Genomic DNA, 16,632 nt, shown 5'->3' with positions numbered 1-16,632 from the left:
TTTATCCTGTGTGTTCATTGCAGTAGTTGCCTGGAAATTTGTCTTTTTAGTGATGCAGGGACATTGTATGGGCGGCTGTTTGGGTGTAGCCAGGATTTAGAGGGCTGTCTCTATGGGGATATTGCAGCACAGAAATTAAATTAATGTAAATAACAGAGCAAGTAGGTTGCTCTTCTTGTGGGTGGGGTGTGTTTGACACATTTACATCCCTGTTAGCGTGACTCTCTGTCCTGTTCACAGGCACCAGCAACGACCCCCTGTAGGCCCCTTTATCTGCTACATGTTATTTGGGACAGCATGTCCCTCAGAAAAACTAAACAGAGGTCAGGAGCCCACAGCAGACAGAAGTATCACAGGGGGCATTGTTGTCTTTGTTTTCTGTCCTGTATATGCTTTCACAACAACAATGTAAATTTGTGATGCCAATAAAAAAGTTTAGGTTTGGGCTGGGATGGGGTGATTGGACATGAAAGCAGAATGAAGAAATGCAGAGTAGTAGTAGTTAAGGGGGGCAATTAGAGGTAGTCAGTCACAGTGTTTTGAACTTGTCGGCTGACAGCTCAATTAGGCCAAATTATAATTAAACCACAAGGGAGAACTCACTGGGCCCCGCTTTCTCTTCCTCTTCATTTCCTCCTTCTTCTCCCTCCCTTTCTCTTTCCCTGAAAGGACAGACACAGTCAAACACACCCACGCAAACGGCCATGTTCACCCTCTGACGATGGCTCATCTCATTCTAATAGGAAAAGAAAACTGTCTTTTGTTCGAGAGGGAACAAGGGGCCAAGGTCTTTCTCAACGAAGCCCAACATATTGAGGATCAGTCAGAATGGAAATGTGGGTGAACAGATTAAATTAAATCAGAGGAAATTGGGTGAAACATGGGCTTTGATGTAGGAACAGGAGAGTGGTGCCATGCATGGCTCTATGGATGGCAGTGTTAGTCAGTTATTCAATGTCTGTTAGTCAATTTTGTACAGACAATCATTGTTCCCAGATAATTTATCCTAATGACTCTGGTGATCTCCGAGTTTTCCTCTAGTGCCATTTTGAGGTTGACATTTTTGGTTTTATTGTATTGTTTCAACAACCAGTAGGTTAAATTTGGTACAGACATTCACGTTCCCCCATAGGATGAATTCTCATAACTTTGGTCTCCTTACTGTGTCATTAGCGTCATTACAAGGTCAAAATTTAAATTTGTCCAATATTTTGATTGATGACCAAACACCTCAAAAACGGATGACATTTCTATCTTGATAATCAGCACGTTAACATGTTAACATGCATGTGCATACATGTGCATACATGTTAACAAAAATAAGATGTTGAACATGGTAACCGTTACATCTGCTAAACCTCTGCATGTTAGCGTTGTCATTGTTATTAGCACACTAACATTAGCATTTAGCTCAAAGTAACGTTGTGCACATCCACACAGAACTGCTAGTGTGGCTGTTTTTGCTTAAAGTGATGCATTGTAGGTTTAGTCTACCAATCTGGGACCAAAGAAAAATGCTGACACTTAAGCCTTGTGGTGGAGCAACCAAGAACCTGCAATTCATTTTGGATAGATCCCATTTCTCTTTGTTTAGCAATGAGAGTATTGGAAGGATAAGAGAGGTGGTATGCAGCACTACGGTTATCAAATCAAGACATATCCCAGAGTGAACATGTTTATTTTTTTGAAGTGAATGTACAGTAGGTGAAAAGGGATGGAGATCAAGTGTTTAAATAGTTCGGCCCTGACCTGTACCTAATTGATGATACAACAGATTATTGTTAAAACATGGAGATGATGGCAACAAGGGAGGAAGAACAGTTGAACAGTTGAAAGGCGGGTGTCAAAGCACTCCTCTGCTTTTGATTAAAAACTGGAGTGACTGAGAATAGGATTAAAAATGTTGAACCAGATGGAAAAACAAGTTGTGATCTTGGCAGTATTGCACTCTGCCTTTCGTGAGAGAGCAGCGAGACCTCACCAAAGCAGTGCTGTAGCTTTCCATTTCTAAAAAACCAAAAAGCAAGGCGACACCACAAGACGCAGGCAGACAGGCTGACAGACGGTAGTTTAGATAGAGAGGCAGGGCAGTTATAAAAGCTGGAGGTTGTGTGTGTGTGTGTGTGTGTGTGTGTGTGTGTGTGTGTGTGTGTGTGTGTGTGTGTGTGTGTGTGTGTGGTCCCTAGTAAATCTCATCTTTCCCCGGCCTGGAGACTCACTAGGAGTCACAGCATTGTAGAAATAGGGGACAGAGGGATGATCAACACATTAATAACATCTACTTAATAACAGCTGCCTGCATGCTTGTTGCTTTGGAAAATATTGATATAGGCTTACACACTCCAGAGGCTTGTATCATATCAGCGGCCAGCTTTGAGGTCAGGGAAGCAGAGTCAGAACTCTCGAGTCACGCTATCTCCACCAGGGTGTGTCACACCACGCTAACAGGACACACAATCACTGATACTGCAGTAAAACACACTTGTAAACAAAGATGTATGCCAACATGTCACACCGAGTAACTCAATTATGAAATAATTGGTTCAAAATGTGTTTTGTAAAGTGCTTTAGGGCCAAAGTTGTGACAATAGGGTGAGAGAATATTTTACAACAGCTGCCATGTTTAGAGGGGAATAAGTAGAGCGCTCATTCCTCTCACCATGATGCACATTTAGATCAGTGCAGAAAGGAGAGAAAGCTTTTGTTCCCTCTGCTCTGAGGACATTTTTTGGGTTGGCACAGATTTAGGTTGGGTTGTACATGCAGTTGTGTACTACATCGAGTGTCTGTATACACATTCCACACATGAGCTGACAATGCACTTGTAAGCATATACAGTCAATGTGGTCATACATTTTGGGCAGCACGAAGACATGAGCAAATGACAAAATTTACCTCACCTGGACCCTCAAGGCAACGCAAACGGGGAAAATATAAGTTTTTAGGTAAAATTTTGGATGGAATTCAACCAGCATTAAGTGATATTTTTTGCATTAAAGCTGAATTAATAAATATTTGAGATTGCATATTATCACCAAACTCTGCAACTTAGGCTCTTTTATTTTACCATTTTGGTTATATGATTGCACATTTTACTGTATGAGTCAGTTTTACAGCTCTCATTAACTGCCTATAAAACAGTTCAGATTAGCTGAACGTAAGCTGCCCTAAAATGAAACGGGACTGAACCAAAGTTAGCAACTCAGGAAAGCAAGTCAAGCGTCCAGTAGCTGAGGTCCCAGATATTTTACTCAGGAGTTAGTGTAGACCAAAACGGAGGTAAAGACTGTAAAATCAGTGGAGTTACCCTTTAAAGTAATACATCAAGTCACTGGCATGGGTTGTGGAAACAGTTGTCCATTTACACATCCAGCAGACATGGAGCAACACTGGTGTTCATACGGAGTCTTATCTCTGTCCAGCTGATAAATGTAAATCCAATGGTCACTTTCCTCTTAGTTCTGTTTGGTCTGCACTATGATTACCAGCCAGTCGCTAACTTTGTCAGCTGTTTGGTGCTGGGCAGGTAGTGTTCAGTGGGTGAAACCAAAACAATGAGCTGAAAGATGCCAAAACACTTCAACTGCCGAGTTGGGTGATAATTCTCCGTGGATTGTCACTATATGAGCAACTCCTTTGACTTTTTTAACTTATACATAGTCATTTGATCCATTGTTAAAATAAAAATATTGATTATAGCCGCTTTAAGGCTTCAGTTGTAGCTACTGTGCCATACATCATGTATTATTTTCACGACAGGGTGTAATTTTTTAACCTCGCAACAATGACCAAAGAGAGTCTATTGATAGATACTGTATTACATGTTCATATGCATATAACTTTTCATAGTCGCAATGTGTATAATATTGCCAGCAACCTGCAGGTGGAACAGTGGGTAATAAAATAAAATGGGTCACTACATTAAAGTTAAATCTGGATTTATTTTTTCTTTTAGGAGAAGAATTATGATTAGGTTAGGGTTTAAAGGTTAAGTAACTGTAATAGTTTAAGCTAGCTGTTACATACACAGTGAATGCACAGTTGATGTAACTGAAAAAAAGAGTGCTGTATGCTGGTTGTTTGAACATGAGGGAGGAAAGACAATGACCCCACTGACCAAGAATGGACCCGAGGAACTCACAAACTGCAGCTCAGTTGGTATGGGGGCGACAAGGTCAGTGAAGTGGAAATGGACAAAAAGAACACACAGTGAGACAGAAAGAGAAGAACGTTCATGGAGAGAAAGAGCAAGAGGAGGATGAAATGCTGGGTGGTACCGTTGCTCCTGGTGGTGCTCTGACTGATTCAGAGTGGCATGTTGTTTTTTCTTCAAGTTCACAGGCTTCTGCTGCTATTCAGCCATGTGTCCATCACAGCCTCCTGCATCATACAGACATCCTGCATCACACAGACACCCTACAAACTGACAGCTGAAAAAAACCCAAAGAAAAACATGTCACATCAGTTGGCGTTCCTATTCTGAGGCAAGGACTGTTTAAGTAAATGCTGTTTGTACATGTTGTACTTTCGGTGAAAAAGAAAGAAGTCCACACTCATCACGGTCATTTTCTGCCAGTCCCTACTGAGTGTGTCTGAAACATATTGTCTTTGTTACCAATTAAAAGTATCAAAAACCAGAAGAGAAGATTCTTTGTTATTATTTACAAGAGATGCATAGGCCTTTTTCACATGAGACATTTTGACTTGTTATAGCAGGGAAAGCACAGGTGTAATCAATAACCACTCCGTCTCGTTAAGCATTGTATGACAGCATTCGAATTACAAGAGCCCTGGAGCTGGTGAACCAAAATTTAATGCAGCCATCGTTCATGTTATTAATTACACCTGTGTTTTTCCTGCTATGACATATCAAATTGTCTGTTGTGGAAAAGGCCTAGTGGATCATCTTCATAGCTGAGCCAGTAGTTACAGCCAGTGATACAGTATAACACGGGCCTGTATTATAGCAATACAGTCACAGTTAAAACATATGAAAGAACCACCTCCTCACCAATCAGTGATGACAAAATGTCACCATTTCTACAGGATCCAAGTAAAGACAAAACACTGCACCCAATCACCAATCATTAAATGTCCTGAGGTGACTTTGTGAATAGAAAATGTTTTTACAGACTCATTGGTATATCTGATGTGCTGTTATGTTAAACAGTGATCAGCACCTTGAAAAGGAAATATAATTAATCCATGCAATATTTTGATCACATGAACTTTTGAAAGGTATTTGTAGACATAATTGCACTATGTCCAGTTCTTCTGTCTGCATCAACAGCAAAACACCATCATTGTTAAAGCCCCTGAAAAGCTGGTATCAAATTTAGTATTTCTCTAAAGTATTGAATATTTCAGACAAAATAAACAAGTCAGGGTTAAAGTTCAGAGAAAAACATCCTTGATTATTATTCATTGTTTTATTAGTTTAACACTCAACATGGTTTGATCATATTTGATTGACAGATTTCAGGCATAGTAAGCAAACAACCCCAAACTTGTCATGTTGTGATTCCAATGCTGCCAAATTTGGCTTTTTCCAACGAAGCACCGCTCACTTCAGAGAGGTGAGAAGAGCACAGACAAGACAGGACAGGCAGAAATCTCCAACATGAAACAAAACTGTTTCAACTCTAAATCAAAAATATGCTTCAGGGCCTTTTAAGATTTTATTTTATGTGATTATTATTATTTTCTTAAAAGAAGACAAATCTTAATTGTATGTTAACATTTTTCCGGCTACTGGACATTTTCAGACATCAGCTGCAATTTTAAATGCTGTACATTCACACTAATATATAACATACTGCTTGCATTAAGGGTAATTTTCAGTTATTTCTGTAACTTCTACTGCACTTTTTAAAGCAGTGATCAATTATGACAAGTCTAGATACCTCAAGGAGACACTACATGAGTAAGTTGAACTTGCTGTATGATACATCAGAAAACACACACTTTAAATGATTTAAACATTTCTCTGCAGTCTTTATTGACTCAAACACACACATTCATCATTCTCATCCTATTATTCCCAAGTATTCACAGTAAAACAGTTTAATAATGAAATAACATTCAGTTTTCAAAATTAACACAAACTATACAATAAATCATTTACATTAATGTAGTGGCTTAATCCACTTTGCAAAATGTCACAGCATCCTCCCATTTTTATTAGAATTCTATAAAGTTTTTATATAAACATCAATCTGTTTTTGGTGTTAATGTATGTAGTAGTAACCCAAAACTGTTCTCAAGACATATTTTCACATCTTTTGGACCCATACAAAATAAAAAATATATTCAATAGTCAATTCAAGCAAGCAAACGAGACAAACACAATGAAATGAAAATGTATAAAACTAAGTTTTCTGTCTGTTAAATGAGCTGAGAACAGACACTGAAGGAAAAGTCTGCTTTAGGTGTGTCTTCAATACACAAACTGAACAATATTTTTGCATATTTTAGCCCATTTATTACACATGAAGTACAGTTTAAATCACTGCAGACCATCTACTGAAGCATACTATAGTTAAAGATAAGTGAATGTTAGCTGTTAGTTTCCATTCATTCCAGTACATTACAACAAAGACTTGAAACCTGTTTAACATTAAGTTGGTGATCACATCATCATCATAACCATTTTTGTGTAAAGACACATTGTTGTTACATTACTGCAAGTCTCGGATGTCTGAGTTTACTGGCAGCACCAGCATGCACCACAGCAGCACACCTGAAGTTAATTTTGAGTTTCAAGTGCAACTGTAACACAAAGGGACCAATACAAAGCAAGTTTCTATTCTTTGAAAAGACGATTTGTACACTATATAGAAACCAATGGATACCTGGAAGTGATGAAAACACACTTAAGACTTGAAAGAACAGCATGCTTTAGAAAATAGTTAAGTAAACATCATTTGCAGTAAAGGGGCTAAAAAATCCAAAAGTAAAAGACTCTTTCATGTGAACTCATTTCAGTGTGTGCTCATACTTAAAACCAAACAGCTTCAAGGGCTCAGAGAAAAGCATTAAAAAAGTAGAAGTCTGAAGTCTGTCATGTCAAATCTACATAAAACAATCCCTTCAATACCATGCATCTAGTATTTTCTAATCACCTCAATAACTACCTGTGGATAATCCATTTTCAAATATACAGGTTGGCATGCAGTGCTTCTTTTAAATTATGGTTCAGTGGTTGTAAATTTTGGGGAACTGCAGACATCAAAGTATAGCATGGACATTGGGTTTAAAAAAAAAAAAAAAAACTGTGCAAATGGAGGTTATGTTTTTGCTTTCCTTTGGAGAGTTTGTTGATTTTACACCTTGGAATGAAAAAAAAAAGAATTAAAAGGCAAACACAGACATGAGTGTGCACAGACAGAGAAGCAAAAGTAAATTAACTGTTATATGATGATATATTTTAAGTTAAAATGGCAAGATAATGGTCACATATACCAGTGTTCCCAGTGGCTTGACTTGCAAATGGTCTGACAAGCAACACACACACACACACACACACACACACGTCAGGAAAAGTGGCGAAAACTAACAAAGTGCAACAGTATTACTACGATCTACAGTACTACCAAACTGTATTCCTGTATGACTGACTTAAATGTTAGCCAACATGCTGTTACATGCAAACATAGTGACAGATGTTATAAACAAGATTTTTCTCCACAGCAGTTGTTCTTGTGCTCCTCCGGCGTCTCACTGCGTCTCTATTATATAACATCTGACAATCGCTGTTTCTATCCGTAGGCACATCTGTCTGCAAATAGATCTACTGACTGAACTCAAAGCCATCACCCAGTGTAGTGTCACCCATGAATGCCTCGACGCCCAAAGTGCATACATTAATATATTCAATTCAAAGTCTGTGGATGAATTTTTGTACAAGTCTTAAAAAAAAAACTCATCCCCACACTTACAAACTCACACACACACAGTCTTATTTATGAGTCTGCCTGTAATTTGTAAAAAGTAAAAAAAAAAAAAAAAATGCCAAAGGGTACATGGATTAAAAAAAATCTTTGATGTAATATCAGTCTGAGGTGTTCTGATCTTCCCGAGGATTTCCTAAAACAATGAAACACTATTAGCATATTCTAAGGTAGACAAATATCAGTCTGAGCACACATGGTTGGCTGATTCACACACAACTTCAGTAGTGCTTTTTCATCTTAGTTCCCACAGATTTGACTTGTTTCCTGAATGAAGGAAAATAAAGGGAATACATTTGTAAACCATCTGCAGATTATTCCTCTGTAAGCATTCATATAAATCAATGGCATCACTTACAAAAGGTTCCCTAAGATAACTCCAATCTCAACCACATACAGTAATCCCTTTAACAATCCAGTGCTAGGCAATGCAACACTTCTTTACAGTTTGAAAAGGGATATTTAAGGAGGACCCAGTAAAGGCCAGTTTGGCCCCATGCAGGGTCTGATTTGGTTAGGCAGGACTCCCTAGGCACTGATTTTGGAGGAAAAGGAAGTCCTTCTGTTAAATATATAGTATGTATGTACAAGATAACATGCGTCTGTACAACTTGCAGGGAGCTGCAGGTTCAGCTGTTGTCTCTCTGTAGTGCAGCAGGAAAACTCTCTGACTGCTGCAGCCTGCAACACAAAATAGAATACATTATTCCCTGCACTGGAAATACATTTTAAAAAATAATAATTGTGTTAAAATGATAAGGCTGGGAACATTATTCATTTTGCTTACTGTCAAAATCCCTCATGAAAAGACCAAAACCAATAACACATTAGCCTATCTCTCATTAACTTTCCTATCCCTTCTGTGGGACAAAGATCTTTAAAAATAGCTCACAAATAAAAAATTTTTTGTTGTTTTTTTTAGAAGTCTCAGTAATTTTCTTAAAAACAGCTAGTCAACGTATATTACATCAAATGTTACTTCAACAGGAGGAAACAGCGCATTTGTTGGGGACTATTTTCAGCAGTGGATTAATCCACATTTGGTGTTCTAGTAAGTATTTCTGGCAGGACAGTGTGTCTGTGAGATTGAGTAAAAATAAACTACAGTGTGTGTGTTCATGATTATCAAGCAACATATCACCCAACAAATGAACTCAACATGTGGCTCAATGATGTTTTTCATACCGCATTGGCCCAAATTTAGCCACATCACCACACTATACTGTCAGACTAGTGTGACAAACAGAACTGTATTACTGGTAAACTGAACTGTGACACTGGTAATTCTCAGATGCTTGACAGACAACTGGGTCACTGGTCCGAGGAGAGGCTTTAACTCTTTTTCACTTGTCAGAATTTTTTATTCCTCTCTGGCAGCAAAACATGTTGTCAGATACTCCTGTAAGTTCAACTAAACACTTTTAAAGCAGACTAACTATGAAAGACATGCTATAAATGGATGTGAAAAACATGCTAGCCTAGCAACATTAAGACTACAAACAACCCATAATGCAACACTCCTAATCCCATGTACCAATCATGGATGTATAAAGAGAACTAGATACAGCCTTGGAGGTGGGGCCCTGTTCATTCCTATGAAAGTTTCTCAGTGTCGCATGAAGCCAAAAAAGCCACTTCCTGCTGTAAAGAAATTACCAGGATGAAAACATACTGCACACGGTATGGGCTCATGAGGCCCGTAGAGCGTGCTCACTAGAGACTTCAACCAGCTGAGACGGCTAACTTCCAGTTTAGCCCTCCGGCTAACTTGAATGGGGATAAAACGATTCAATCATGCAGCTCTTCTAGACTTTCCAAATGCGATCGGATCGAATGGATCAAAATCTGATAGTGAAACGAGTCATTTCACTGGGGTTGTGACGTTTTACAGCTGCTCCTTTCTCCATGATTGTGTGTGGGGAAAAATGCTTTGTGAGCCTGTCGGGCCTGGAAGTTGTAATTCCATGGTTTGGCCACTATGTCAAATTGGCTTCAAAGCCCAACGCTGTTCCTGGGGGGTTGGGTACCGATGCCTTCACAGATAGCAGCTGCTGTTGTGAATATGTTAGTCTAATGCTTAAAAAAAAAGAAAACACACATTATTTCAAAATCATTTGGATTATATTCTGGCCAATGCCGTAGTTTTTGGAAACAACTGAACTCTAGTGAACTGAGGAATCAGGCTTTCTCTTCACAGACAAAACCTGCTAGTAGGGTCAACCCATTGTTGGTTTGGAATTTTTCAGTTATCAGTCATTTCATGCCCTGTGCAGTATATGATGGCATCTTCATTCAGGTTTTCCTCTATTTTATCACACGTCTGTATATGTTCAAACTTGAAATAAGTGTGAGCAGGATCTAAATTAAGGCTTGTTTTTCACCCTGGATTCCTGAAAGGATTTCTTAAAGTCATCTTCTTTCTTATATTCATCCTTATTAGATATGAATGCAGTCAAAATCTTTGTTGTATAGGAGAGAAGATGTGTACAGTCATACATGTAACTGTCTATATATTGTATAGACCAGACCTTCAAAACTATATCTGTTCCTCCAGTATGAAATACTCAGAATGCTTCCACTTCTCAACCCAGCGACCCGGCAGATAAGTGACAGCTCTGTGGAGCGCAGCGGTAGGCAAAGTTAAATATTTGGCTGTAGTGGAATCCTTGTGTCACAGGGAGTTTTGGAGAGTGCCGGTTGAGGATGTCACATTTTATAACATGCAGTGTCATCACGCCTCATCCCGCCGAGTAGCAGTGTGGAAACATCACCTTGGGCCACAGACAGGCCATTCAGCAACACATTCATCCCTCAGTGTAATACATCAGTCTCAGTCTACTTCACTCCATCCATCTCTCTCCCTCATCTCTCCTCATAATTGCTGGCAAAACTGTTACAAGAGTGACCTGTGCTTCAAAGTTCAGTCTGGCATGGGTCATCAGGTCAAGTTATTAAAAATTAAACATGTATTAATATACATTGGTATTTTTAAGAAAACAGAGTTTCCATCTACAGCTCTATTTCAGCCTTCTGCCAAACTATTTACAGCTCAGACACACTGATCAAGTGCTCCACATTATATTATTTCACTCACTATATCTTACTGAAGACACATAAATTCAAGGAGCTTTTTTGGATCTGATGGCACTGCAAAAAGATGATTCTGTTGAATTCTGTAGTTTGGAAGTCTGCTGAGCTGAACAAGTGAGGTATGTTTGGTTTTCTCCTAAACTTCAGTGGAGGTTAAACTGACGGGGGGGATGTCAAAGAATTTTAATTAGAAGGTGAATCATTGGAAAAGTACAGCAAGTCTTAAAGCTGAGATAATTGACTTTTTTTTTCTACTTGAGAAAACGAACGATGCTAAAAACAATACCTGGCTATAACTTATCATCTTAGTAAGTTGTTATGGCAAACATGTTCCCAAATTGTTGCCAAACTACACATCCAGCAGGCAAAAGTAACATTTGGAGTTATGGTTCTGGCCATCTGATAAATACAAGTCCAAAATTCAATCTGTTGAATCTCTGTTTTGGTCTTAGTGTTGAGCAAGATTTACCTGTTTCAAACGAACTTGTCTGCGGGAAGGTGAGTTCCTGCTGTGTGCAACGACTCAACATAGGCCAAGGCACTCTGCATGGAGGTCAGACAGTAGCCTTCCTCTCCTATTAAATAGCTGAAACAGAAGTGAGTGTTAGCTGATAACAGGACATCTGTAAATAAAAGTCATGAACAATGTGGTGAGTTCATCCATCGAAGAGGAAACTATAAGAGTCAAATAAGGACACAGATAGAAAACGACTTCATGCTGAAAACAATGAGACATGACTGGCCACAAAAATCCCAAATATCCAAGGACAGAATAGAGCCCAAATTTATTAATTCTGCTGAAATCACATCAGCGTTTCCCCACAGTGAGTCAAAGATCAAACATCTCTTCCCAACCTTGACCAGAACAGCGAGTGAAAGGGATCTGCCTTTTTTCCTACACTTTTAGAGCCATTAAATGAATATAAAAAGGATGGGCAGCATGAGGAATGCAGGGAGTGATGGATGGATGGTTGATATGTGAGAACAACAAGTGAGGAGGGAGGAGGGTTTGCTCAGAGGCAGAGGAGGGTTGGAGAAGTCAACTCTGGCTGACCTTGGACTAACAAGAGCAAGACACGAGAGCGACTGCAGCCAGGACGCTGCACTGCACAGATGGAGACAAAGAGTGAAAGGAAGAAAAGATAAAAGATACTTATCACAGTGGGGAGAGCTGTGGCCAGGGAATAGTGTATAAACACTGTGTGTTACTAATGTAGTACGAGTGTTATCTTTTATAATGTGATTGTTTGGGGTGTCTAGGATACCTTCTACCTTGTTAGCTTCCGAAATGTTATTGCCTGTTTAATAATTCAGTTTGTTCGTTTCTAATATTTCTTTGATCAAAAATGAAATGTCAGTCTCCATCTTGATAAAGGGTGAAGGACAGTGAAGGCAGAGACGGCAATGTAAATAAATCCAGGACGTTATGAATCTAACCCTGACAAAGTGCCATATTTTGTATTTTTAGGATACCATCAATGAACCAGGAGCTTTAGACACTTATACTATAATATCCAAAAATTCAACACAAGACAAAAGAAAAACCAGCAAGCTTTGTGATTGATGAGCACTGACATCATCATAGAAATGTTTGCTCATGGGCTTGATGACAGCTGGTCCATCTCTGTTTACTGTGAATGAAAATCTATTTTTTACTCCTGGCTGAGGTTTTGTTAACCATAGCAGGAATATATTAAGAGAAGCATCAACAGCTGCATTTAATTTGACACAGTAAAGTGTCAACGTGAAGGAGATGTTATAGGGCTCACCAGGCTTTGTTTCTTTAAAAAAAAAAAAAAAAAAAAAAAAATCAAATCAAAGTAAAATTGTTCATATCTCACCTTCTTCATGTACTCTTGTGAGGCTTGATGACTTGACTGATTTCTGTGCCAATTGTACTCCTGACACTGCATACTAGGGATGCACCGATCTGACTTTTTTAGTCCTGATACCGATATATAGGGTTTGGGAATTGGTTGATACAGAGTATTGATCCGATACTAGTGATTAATTAATAAGCTGTATGCCTCACTGTGTGGAAGAAACTGGGATCAATCTTTTAATACACTGAATTGTTATCTATTAAAGTAGTGGTATCCGATACCAGATCAGCCCCTTGTCACGATACCTGATCCAGCTATTTGAGTCTGTATCGGACCTATATCCAATATCAATATTGATATTGGTGTATCTCTATTGCATAGTTGGACATAAAACCAAAAGGCCTTTCTACCTCATTCACAGCCTTCAGGAAACACCAGGATATCAACCCTCTTATAGTATAGTCTTGTGGCCAGTCTTGGTTCCACCTCTTCCTTCAGATGAACCCTCAACCCACTGAACTACATAAACATCAAGTGGGACTTTATTTGTATTTTTATAGAGAAGAAAAACCAAATCCCAAATATCCTGACATTCCTAGACCACTGCCAATCTAACCAGCTGGCTTTTACAACCAACTGTTTTTATAGCTGTGAGTAGACCTCCGGGGTGTGGTCTGAACTCACACGCAATGATACTATGATAGTATGATGCAGTATCTCAACTCAAGACTCCCAGCCCTCCCCAACTGTCCTACTGGACTACTATATTGGTATTTGCCAACAAGTATTCAACCTTAGTGGTTAAAAGACTACTTCAAGACAGTATGCATCCGTCATCATCAGAAAACAAGAGTAAGATGGACATTTTATTAAAAAATGGATATTGGACTGTTAGCAGCCATTCACCTGTGATTGCATGAACACAACTACATACTAATACTAGAGTCCAACTGATACTATATTGTTGAGGTGGATACAGATGTTTTTGGTAAGGATCCCTTAAATTTGGTTATTAAAGAATTGTGACAGAGGTATGTACTGAGTGAGACATTTTAAAATAAAAAATAAACAGTCAGTTCTCTCTGGTGGGGAAACTGTGATGTAATGTATTGGTCAGTGTGTTTCCACATGGTATAAATGCAATTTCTGACATTGTCCCAAATTGACTAAAATTGTGAATACTGGTATAGCTTTTGCCCTGAGCTTTTTGCCTCTTGGGGCCAAACTTTAAACACAACACTGACATGCTATCACCTTATGAAATTGGTTTGGTGAACCAACATACAGTTGCCTGTTGGCCTGTTTCACAGCAGACATTCTGACATGTCGCAGTGTTTTCCTGAGAATTTTTTTCAGGCCTGGCGGTATGCACTGAAAAACCCTAATGAGATGAGGCAGGCGGGATGGCATGTCCGCAATTTATATTTGCATTCAAATTTTTGTTTGCTCGGTATATTCAAGACTTAAAACAAAGTGTTCACAAGGAGAGGATGACTTAATAAGCTGCATTTATTGCATGAAAATAAGCTGCCCCTCTCCCTTCTTCCCCATCTGTATTTTTGCTTGAAAACGTTGATATATGTTTGTCCATCATCTGCGTTAGAGCTTTTTCTCTATTGCCACGCTCACGTTAGCCAACCTGCATCCCATACGCTCTCACTCTGCAGTAATTTAAAAAGGGACTCTGATAGCAGTGGAACTCGCATCACATCGAGAGATTTCCAGGCAATGACACAGAGATTGACTCACGTTTCGGAACAGTGTCACACAGAGGCTCCCAAACGCATATGATTATTGATTTCTGAATGAATGGATATTTGGCATCCAAAAAAAATATTTGGCCTGGTGGGGGTTCTCATTGGCCCGGTGGCCCACCAGGCCTGTACAATTATAGGGGAAACACTGTGTCACAGTAGGAAAAGCACAGGTTTAAGTAATAGCTGCTTCAGTTTCAGGGTCCTGATATTGTGCATGCTGGCTCACTGTCATCCTGGGACACTTGAATATAACAGAGCCATCATTAATGTTATTAGTAACACCTGTGCTTTTCCTACTATGCCAAGTCAAAATGTCCGCATTTGGAGTCACATTTCTGACTACCCAATGAATGCAAGTCCAATATCTACTTTTTCTTTTGAGCTCTGTTTTGGTCTCCGCAAACTCCTGAGAAAAATATCTGGCTCTGTAGCTGCTAAATGCTTGATTATGTTCACTAGTCAGTCACTAACTTTAACCACTTTCAGACATGCAGCTCGTTACATAAAAGTAACCAGGGCCTCAATGGAAAAAAAACATCACTAACAACTTGATGAACTTTCATGTCTAAAAAAGGGCTTTGGTGCCCGGCTTGTGGTTAATAGTGACGGGATTTTTCGCTGCAGCTGGATATAAGGATAATGAGATCAGAGTTAACAGAAATTAAATGCATTAGTCATTGTGGTTAGTGCTAACCAAACAAACTGCTATTGTTCATTTCTTTGATTGTCGTTGCATCAGTTGCTTTTAAGTTGTATTTCTGACAGTAGCTGCCAGCATGTTGGCATTTCTCTTTGTTTGCATTTGCAATTGCTTCATATTTGACAAGGGCGCAGGTAAGTACTTCTTCAAAACTGTGACTAAACTCTAATCAGACAAACCTTTGTGCAACCTTGTTGCTGCAAACAAAGGAGATCATTCACCATCTTTTCCCATCATAGTGACTCACCCTTCATGAATGAACTCCTCCAAAGCAGTACATTCAGATACCAGCTGTGGACACTGGCACCGTAGAGCCACGAAGGACAGGATGGGCAACAGGTCATCTGCACCGCTGTCAGAGGAAAGGAGAGGGGAGGCGGTGGGATCGAGAAAAAGAGGAAAACAGAAGTAAATAAATAGAGCAGAAGGGAAAAAAATTAAGAATGACATTTACAGCGTACGATGGCATGTGCTCTCCAGGGGACTGAATGGAAACTCAGTCAAATGTAGCTCTTAATGTGTGTTCAGGAATGGGAATGATAAAGCTTTTTTTCTCTCTCCCCAAGATCTGTTGGGAGGACAAATTGCAGCCTGGGAGATGATGACAGCCTGATAGCATTCTCCCTGTGTGCAGACAGTGACCATTTGTTTATCAGGACTCACACGCAGGGCTAACTGCTTGCTTGCTAGTTTGCGTGAGAAGGTAGGTTGCTGGCCCTTGACTGACCCGGCTGCATGCAACTGGATACTCTCCTTCTGCAGGTTCTGGAAGGTGTGGACAGGCTCATGTAACCACAGAGAGCTGGACCTCACATGCACACACACACAATTGCAACCCTGAATTATAATCTTCTGAGTTCACTACTGTAAACACACACATCGATCCCCTCACACGAAAACAGGCGTCTCTGCATTCCAAGGATACAATGCACTCTTCCCACGTGCATAAATATGGATTTCATTGAGAAGATTAAGCTCCCTTATGGGTTTGCAATGCATTCCAATTAAGGATAAAACAAGTCAAAAGATAGCAGAGACTGGCAGAGGGGAAAAAACTTAATTAACAAGATACAGAGAAAAAGTGGTGACCGATGTAGCGACACAAAGAAAGGGATGTGGACAAAGGCACACAGGAGAACAAATGAGCTCCCAGTCGGTCAAAGACAAAGAAGTGACAAAAATGAAAATGCTGCTCAATGACTAAAAGAGGGCAGTGACTAAAATTCAGTGTTTTTGTGTGTGAAACCACAGTGACAGGGTGTGGTGAAAATAAATAAGCAAAGACACTGAGGAAAACTAAATATGCAATGGAA

General features: G+C 39.4%; 1 protein-coding gene across 1 annotated transcript in view; it reads right to left on the bottom strand.

The window, feature by feature from the left end:
* Positions 1–5,668: 5,668 nt before the first annotated feature.
* vps9d1 (VPS9 domain containing 1) overlaps positions 5,669–16,632 on the bottom strand; it is a 32,722-nt gene continuing 21,758 nt past the window's right edge. Inside the window, exons 15-17 of the mRNA XM_044356816.1 lie at positions 15,567–15,671; positions 11,509–11,625; positions 5,669–8,630 (exon numbers count right to left, since the gene is read on the bottom strand). Coding sequence (XP_044212751.1) covers positions 11,514–11,625; positions 15,567–15,671 — 217 coding nt within the window. The 3' untranslated portion in view covers positions 5,669–8,630; positions 11,509–11,513. The remainder of the gene's footprint in view (positions 8,631–11,508; positions 11,626–15,566; positions 15,672–16,632) is intronic.

This window comes from Thunnus albacares, chromosome 7 (genome assembly GCF_914725855.1).
Source record: "Thunnus albacares chromosome 7, fThuAlb1.1, whole genome shotgun sequence".
NCBI lineage: Eukaryota > Metazoa > Chordata > Actinopteri > Scombriformes > Scombridae > Thunnus > Thunnus albacares.
Note: the sequence above shows the minus strand (reverse complement) of the source record. Positions and strands in the feature narration are given on the sequence as shown.